The 9366-nt window shown below is 29.6% G+C and overlaps 1 protein-coding gene across 1 annotated transcript in view; it reads right to left on the bottom strand.

Annotated features, from left to right (window-relative positions):
- Positions 1-301: 301 nt before the first annotated feature.
- LOC111635448 overlaps positions 302-9366 on the bottom strand; it is a 90303-nt gene continuing 81238 nt past the window's right edge. Inside the window, exons 17-19 of the mRNA XM_023380409.1 lie at positions 7401-7566; positions 7220-7327; positions 302-1819 (exon numbers count right to left, since the gene is read on the bottom strand). Coding sequence (XP_023236177.1) covers positions 1718-1819; positions 7220-7327; positions 7401-7566 — 376 coding nt within the window. The 3' untranslated portion in view covers positions 302-1717. The remainder of the gene's footprint in view (positions 1820-7219; positions 7328-7400; positions 7567-9366) is intronic.

Below are 9366 nucleotides of genomic sequence, written 5' to 3'. Positions count from 1 at the left end.
GTTATCATCAGGCTGAGGTCATGTAATTGTAAAATGGGAACTCTACGATGGAAAAGTGACAAAAATAGTACAAAAATAGAATTCTTTATACAAATTGCCAGTTGTAAATTGTATATTTGTACTGTAATTTATTAGAAAATAAATTGAATTAATAAAAATTAGATATTTAATTATGCTATTTTCAAGACTAATTATTTTTTTTATTGTTATGAAAACAACAAAAAATTAACATGTTTTTTGGAACACAGTTTTAATTATATAAATAAAAAATAACAAAACAATATTCTTTTTATAACACCATTCTTTTTATTTCAAATTTTATTTTATGTTTTGACAATTTCAATTTGAAACAAATTAAAAAAATTTATATGATATGTTTGCAGTAAATATGCTATGGCAAATGATGCGCACACATTTATTAAACACAATAAACCTAAATAATAATACACCTTATCAATTTAATAATAAAATCAATATACAAACAATTAAATACTACCAAAATATACATTACCGACAAAACAATAACATCGAAGCGTCGACTGTTAATCGACCAACCGCAAAATGTGGTATTTGTATTTGAGTGCATTTCAATTAAATTATATGGCATAACAATATTTGTGATTATGTTTAATACTAATAAGTCGTTTTATGTAAAACATTGGCATCTATTAAAAAAATGCAAGGCTTACATTAACATAAGCTTTATTTATGGACTGGAATTGATTTGCATTGTAAAAGGTAAGCATTTAAGATATCTATAAATTACAAAATTCTATAAAATATGATGACATATTTTCTAAATTTTAGATACAAAATCACAGTAGCAATGCATATCAAATCATGTTACAGTTAACTTTATCAAAAAGACATACTGTACTATATGCATATCAAAAAAGAATAAGATAAGTACATATTATGGAATACACAGAAATGGTGTTTTTACTTTTTCAATAAAAAGCTCCAATATAATCCCTTATAAACAATACACACAAAAATTTTCATACAATAAGACTGAGTATTGGATAGCTTTAAAGAAGAGAAGTTTTTAAATGGCAGTGAATAAATAAAAAATATTTTACAGGTAAACCTTATCCCTGAGTAACAAAAAGAACAAAAAAATGATTTGACCAAATTTCATTAATGGTTTTTTTGCCTTGGCACCACATCTTTGGAATTTTTGGTTTACAAACAATCGTTTTACTAAAACTACCATTCGGTAAGTATTAAACGATATTTTGCATTTAAATTACCATTTTGTTCATTCTGCAGTTTAAGATAACACCAAAGTCAAAATTATAAATTTAAAATATTCATATAAAATTATTTTTATACAAAAAGAAATTTACATTTCTCCTAATAAAAACATTTAAAAATTTCTTAGTTATTTTGAGGAAATTTTTCTTATAGGTGTATTAAATTTTTGTATTTTATTTTTACTATATTTGTTAAGATAACAATAATATTTAACATTTATTATTTTTACAGTTTTCACTATAAAAATTTTTATAATGCTGCCATAAGATGGTGGCAAATACTGACCAACTTTATTATGTTCACAAGAAAATGGCCATCATTAATGATAAAAATAAAATTAATAAGAATTATATCACACTACCATACATGCCTTAGGCTCAATGCAACAAAAATTCTCAAGACATCAACATTGATATTTCCACTTTGGTTGTCTGGGTGATGGCATTTATTTGACAGTTTAGTATTATGGAGATGATGGTTTCTTTTTAGGAGACTTCTTGCGAATGCAATTCTTTTGTGATTGAATTTGGTCAGTTATTTTCTGGATAAGTTCATTTAGTTCAGACTGTTTCATAAATTATAAACATCAGATTATTAGATTTACTTAATGATAAAAACCTACATAAATTTAAAGCTAACATTATTGAATGTTATTAACAAATTGTTATATATAAACTTTCAAATCAGTTACAACTAGAATAATAAGAGTTATTTTTAGAAATGGATCCAGTAGGACTAAAGTATAATAGAAGTTTACCAGTACTATACAAGGGAGGACCCAAAAAAAAAAAAACCAAACTGCGACTTTTCTCTCTTTAATGAGAGAAAAGTCGTAACATAGTAGGCGTATCGGAAGATGCTCCTGGAAGCAAGATTAAGCTTAATTAAAGTTTTTTATTTACATTAAAAAGATCCTGTGGGAATCTTGTTTATTATACTTTGATTTATATGTAAAAAGAATTTATTTTTTAGTAATGATTTGCGAGCGTGCTGCCATTCGTAAATGTAGTAGAGTTCTCCCGTTACATAGGGTTAGTAGAGACCTTCATGAAACAGCTGTGAAAACAGCGCCAGTTTGTAGGTTTACATTTGAGCGTAGTGTTATGTTTCTCTTACTGTTATTTTGTTCCACCTGCAAAGTTCTGGGCATCCTTCAACATCTTGAAACGATGAAAACGTTGAAAAAATCTGCCAAAAAAGTGTTAAGACGTCTGTGAGAGGATGTGCGAAGGAAACGCCCAGAACTTTGGGGATCAGGTGACTGGTTCCTTCATCATGACAACGCCCCCCGCATACACGGCCTTATGAGTGACCCACTATTTGGCCTCTCAGGGATGGCCTGTTGTTCCCCACCCTCCGTATTCATCAGACCTAGCCCCATGTGACTTTTTTCTGTTTCCAAGAATGAAGAAAATGCTAAAAGGGAAGTGTTTTGATGATGTGGAGGTGGTAAAAACAGCTTCCCTAAGGGCACTGGATGATATCAAGGTTGAAGAGTTCCAGAGATGCTTCAAACAGTGTGGAAAAAACTTCACAAGTGCATCGCATCTAATGGAGAGTACTTTGAAGGTGACTGAAGAAATTTTGTAAAAAAGTTAATAAATAAAGTTTTTATACAATAAATCCGTTTTTTTTTTTTGGTCCCCCCCACATATACAGTATTGAATAGATACAAAATACAGTATGTCTATAAGTCTGTGTGCACTTTTAAATATTAATAGTTTTGAAATTAAACATGGTAGAATTCATCTGTAAAAAACACTTACAAGTCCAGCCTTTGTAGGTTTTTCTTGTTATTTCAAAAATTAATTATTATTATTCTTGCCAATTATTATATTGCAAATGTCATGCTCAGTTGATACTGGTACCAACTGCTATGCTATGCCGGACTAAAGTCAGGCATAGCACTTGGTGCAAAGTGTAACATTAAGTATGTGTGTCAACATCTAGAAACTTCCTGACAATGTGACATATCTTCAATATTGCAGCTTTCTGTAGTGTCATGTATATGTTTATATTAAGGTTTAATGTTTCTAGGCTTTTGTGTAATGTATCTGGTATAATAACAGTAGAAGAAAGGACAACAGGTACAATAAATACCTTATCCATCTTCCACAGTTGTCTTCTTTCTTGAGTGAGTGGAGTGTACTTGTTGATTTTTTCAATGTGGACAATTTTTATGTTATGAGTGTTTGGAACAGAGATGTCTATTATATAAGCGATCTTACTGCATTTGTTAATGAGAGTGATGTCAGGTCTATTGTGATGAATTGTTTTATCTGTGATTATGGCTCTGTCATAGTATATTTTGTGTGTATCACTTTCTAATACTGCCTGTGGAGCAGTATTAGAAAACATTAGAAACACAGATTACAGTCAACCCCCCCNTCTTCTATATAATCATCATTCATATTTAACTATATCTATTTTATTACAGATAAATATCAATGACGAAGAGTAGAAAGTTGATTCTCTTCATACAATAGAAAACAGTTTGATTCAAAACATCAAGTATTTTCATTTTAAATTACTTTCATTACTTACATTTATACGCACGCATATATACATACTGTATATATGTTTCCAAATATCAAATAAATAAATATTTATTTATTTATTTTTATAATATAATTAAAAGCTACGGCAAAATCATAAACATTCATACTTAACTCCTTCATAAAGCCTCTCATCACTCTACATAGATATTGCATTGAATTTCAACACAGAAATGAACATGTGATTGGGCTCTTCTAGTGGGAGAATGTTCCGGTCTGTAACAGTACAGAACCTTTGCAAGAATTTTAGTGTATTAAAGATATATAAAGTGATATATGGTGAATTCTTCTCTTTTGTGCCTCTAAAACATTGTTCTATGAACCTACTTTCAAGTGCATATGCGACGATAAGGATGTTTTATGGATCCAAATTAAAAGGTTACCAACTGTAACTTAAATGTGAACTGAATGTTTAAGTGTTTCTTCTAAGCATCACTCAGACTTTTAGCATGATGCTATATGAATTAACTGTTTAAATTTCTAGGAATTTGTGAAGAAATCTTCCAGTTTAGAATTTGCTAGAGCAAGGACTGTTCACGATGCAGGATGAATGTTTCGAACTCTGAGTGTAAACATTTAGTTCCTGACAGCCTTAATATTTTTCTGCTGATAAAAATTGTATTATTAATTGTTATGTGTTTATTTTATTTCTGATGTAAATACTTTGTTATATACACTATCAATGCAGTTATCATATTTTGTATTTTATTCTGTTACATATTATCTCTTATTTATTGTATAACTTTCATACACACTGTTGTGCCCTCCTCAACACGCAGAAAATTTGTCTCACGTACTATAACAATCTCTTTTCTATATGAAACAACACTTATATACTTAATCTTTAGTTTCCTAATTTGTAAACTTATAACATATATACCAACCTCTCATTGTATTACTTTATGCTATGTGGAACCAGTTATGTAATGTTGGTTACGGCATTAAAAGATTGTGTGTGTGTGTGTGTGTACATGCAGGCAGTATTTGTAGTATGCTACCTGGGTGTTTAATAATCTGTGTTTGTGTGAAAACTTTGTGTATTATACTGTATTTGCTATTTGATTATGCCTGTCTGTGCTAAGAGCTTGCAACCAGAAGTTATATGCTGTATTGTTTCTGGCAGAATGTGGAATATTCTGTAAGTCTTTTGTGAGTGATGTATCCTTCAGGATCTGTTTTTGATAGTTTTTAGTGTTTATGACCTGATCTTGAATGGCAACCATAAAACCCTCATTCTCTCCAAACAGGCAGCCCCAAGTCAGCTAGTAATTGATGTAGTTTTGTCAACATAGTCCTGAACTAAGTCATAGGTATGCCTGCCAAAACGTGCCTTTTGGGCCCATGACTGCTCAGTGGTATCTATGTTTTCTGTAAAAACTCCCAGTGTCTGAATTTGTTTGTAGTACAGATTAACTATATTAGTGAGGCCATGGCCACCTTCTTTATAATAAAGAGTCGTTCTATGCACGATTTTGGGTGATATTGTTTATGCTTAGTAAGTGTTCTTGTTTTCCTTTGGAGTTGCTTGAGATCTGTATATGTCCAGTGTATAACTCCAAAAGAATAAGTGCGTACAGGACGAACATACATATTAATAGCTTTAATAGTATGTTTTGCATTTAGGTGTGTTTTTAGTACTGCATGTAATCTGTTCTAGTATTCAAGTGTTAACCTTTGTTTTATCTGTGCTTGTTCTGTAAGTTTGGCCTGTTGGAATCCTAAATATTTGTAAAACTTGCACTCTTCCATGGACTCAATAATATCTCCACTTGAGTCACACAATGTCACCTTTCTTCAGAAATCCTTTTTCAATTTGCAGTGTTTTGCATTTGTCTAGACCAGTGGTTCTAAGCCTTTTTGTACCCATGGACCCCCATAGACATTGCATAGGAAAAAAACCTTATATTTTTCACTAATAAAAAAAGAAAGGAAAACATTCAGAAATGCCAGTCAAGTGAAATGATGCTGATGGTATAAGATTCTCCTAAACAAACCACAGCTTTATAATCTCTCTTTGACCTTTTTCAATGAGACATATATGTCATATACATATTCAATATTCTAAATAATTTATATTTTAACCCTTATGCAAGAAATGAATAATAAAGAAGTTGACAATATATATACTGTAGAAATTTAATTCTCAGTAAAACAATTGTTCTGCAGTAGAATTACCCTAAAGACCACTAAAGTATCACTGTGAACCCCCAATTCGATATTTTTTTCTCTGGATCATGTGGATCCTGGTTGAGAACCACTGGTCTAGATCAAACTTCATTTGTATGTGTGTAGTTTGTAAGAGATGATGAAGCTGATTTTGTGTGGATGTATAAAGTTTGATATTGTCCATATACATGAGGTGTGATAATGTGAATAGTGTTGTTTTGTTGTGTCTGATATTGTAGACATATTGTGTTTTATTCAATGTGTTAGATAAAGGTTTAAGCACTAAACAGAACCAAAGAGGACTCAAGGAATCCACTTGAAAAATTCCTTGCTTGATGTGAGTTTGATTTGTTTTTATGTAGATTAAGATTTAATGTTCTCAAGTGGAGCATGGTAGAACCAAGGAAACTAATGAGTTGAGGATGGATTTTATAGATGTAAAGTATGTGCATCAGCCAAGTATGAGATGAGGATATTATTGTGAGAACAAGTGATGTAACTTGTCTGTTTCAAGTTTTGTGATGATGTTGTAAGTACGGATAATAAACTTGTGTATTTGTGATATCCATTTCATTCATTGGCATGGTTTACCTGCCTTAGTGGTCTGTGGCTGGATTGCCTCAGAAACATCAAAGTTCAACTGGTTTCTCACAACTGGTGTGAGCATTGCAGTAGCCATACTTGGACCAATGATGCTTTCACCGCTGATGGCTGAGGGAGATTGTGACACATTTTTCGAATGTGAGCACCTGCCTAACTCACAAGTGTGGATCTTGTTAATCCGGGTGAAGTCTGAGCTGGTATTACATTTGGATCATGTTATTACAATCATTACATTGCCACAGATGTGGGTTCAGTCACTCTTGGCTTCATTTCTCCCCACAGACCTCACTGGCATGGGTGACACTACCAAGAGCAGATACTCCAGCTAGCATAGCTCTGTGGTTCATCAAAATTACCGAACTCTCATCACAGTAAGGTGGTGACTGGCAAGAGGGCAAAGTGACTTTTCTTTTCAGAATTGTTATTGACCTATGAACCATTCTTTGGACATAAATGATTTATTTCACTCAGCCAACCAAATAACATTAAAAAGTGAACATGGACTTTATAGACATCCTGTATATTCAAATGCATGAAAAAAATTATTTAAATTTTATAAAATATAGGAAAATTTTTTTATATCTAATAAACTTTATTGTGTGAATTTAAAACATTACATCAATACTTATAAATTTACTTACTTGATCATAAGTATACATTAATTTACAATATTTGAGATTCTTTTTCTTTTGTATATGTTCACAAGCATGATGTAAGCAATAAATTGCTTCTTCTTGTGAATTCACAACCTGTTTAATAGTTTTTAAAAAATATATTTTTCTGTTTTATTTTTTATAAAAATATTATTTATAATATACTAACCATTGATACATAACAGTGGCTACGACAGACTTCACATTCTTGCTCGTTATCTTCATCTGATCCCCGAGAACGTTTCTTTTTGTCTTTGACCTCTAAGAGTGGCAAACGTTCTGATGTTTTCAATCCCAAATCATACAACTGCTTTCTTAATTGTAATTCTTCATCTCTATATTACAAATTTAAAAATAAAATAATCAAAAAATTAAATCTATTTACATTATATTTTTGTATATTAAAATATTTATCAATAGTTATTTATTTGCATTCATCAACACAATTTTATTACATATATTTTAAATGTTTTTTATTTTAAAATTGTAAATATCCATAATTTAACATGTATACTTTTTTGAAACCTAAAAACATTTTTTCTTATGTTTCATTCAATGTTAGTGATTTATTACATTACATCTAATGATATAATAAATCATTAAAATCAGTTTATTTTGATGATTTTTAAATAAAATCCATAAGAAATCACTAACAATTAATAAGTGTTACCAATCAAATTTTACAGGAAAACACAGGGTCTTCCAAAAAGAATGCTACCATTTTAAATTATGTTAATTATTATCTGAGAACATTACAATGTACATTAAAATAAGTTTCACATTTGCCTATTACAATTTCTCAATGTATGCACTTCATGTCACCATGTCGTACATCTAACCAATACTCAAATTCTTCCTACACTCGCTACAGTATATCTATTGTAATTTCCTCCCACAGAAACTACAATTCTATAGCTCCTGTAGATTACTCATGTTGCACAATAATGAATGATTCTGACTTTGCAAATTGTAGAACATAAAATGCCTTATCTGTTGTAGAGTTTCATTTGTTTATGGCATTTCTTAAAGATAGTAAATAACGAGACATTTGAATGCAGATGGGAGATGACATTCTTAATACTTTTTATAAGTTAGCAGACTAATCGTGGTGTAATATTATTTAACATACAACATATTTGTTAAATAAAATAAAATAGGATTGATTTAATAATAAAATGATAAAAGATACAATTAATAAGTATATCCTGAAAGTAAAAAATGAATTTAAATTTATAATTTTTAACAAATATTTCAGTAACAATAAAAAATAATCATAATATGAATACAGGATATATTTATTTATATATCTAGTTTAATTCTTTTCTAAATTTTCTACATGTTTTTATTATATTCAATGGTTTAACGAATGATCCCTATAACTGAGGAATCTTTTATAGAAACAACAAATGCAACTTTTACAAAAATTATTCTGACATGTTTTGCAAAATCATTACAATAAATTTACAATTTTAATAGCAGATAGGAATAGATATTTTCTGAGAAATTAAGAAATCATACCAAAAATGAGCATGGTTAACTGACAAAATTAACATTGAAGTTTTCTGCACAAGTAAATTAAGTGTAAATACTGTTGACTCAAATACTGAAGTATTTTTCAGAAATGCAAATTGCATTTCATATTTGATGATATTCCAATCATTTTTTGTAGATTTGTACAAATAATATGGTTAAGTAATTTTCTCAAAACAGATAGTATATATTATGATTTTAAAAAATCAGGAAAAACTGACCTGAATAATTATAAAGCAATAGTGTTACTATTTCTCTGTACAATCCAGGAATCTCCTCTTTGTGATACAATTCATTAAACATTTGTTATATAATAAACATATAGTTTTTCATGTCTTCAATAATATTTTTGTCAATAGTATTTTTTTTTTTTTTTTTAATTTTTTTAATATTAGTTTCCAATTTAGTTTAAGTAATTAAATCATCTAAAATTGGGTCATAGGCTTACAAACTAGCCTGTATGTTAGAAAAAAGAGTTTCAATGTTTCCAATATAATTTACTTTTTGTACATTCTCAAAGTTTATCAATTGTCAAAGGATAAAGGGTAAGTTTCTATAACTTTTCTAATTCTGTATTTTTTAATTATTTTTCATAAAGAAAAATC

This window comes from Centruroides sculpturatus, unplaced genomic scaffold (assembly GCF_000671375.1).
Source record: "Centruroides sculpturatus isolate CEXI.00-Female unplaced genomic scaffold, Cexi_2.0 scaffold819, whole genome shotgun sequence".
NCBI classification, from domain to species: Eukaryota; Metazoa; Arthropoda; class Arachnida; order Scorpiones; family Buthidae; genus Centruroides; species Centruroides sculpturatus.
This window is presented reverse-complemented; position numbering and strand designations above follow the sequence as displayed.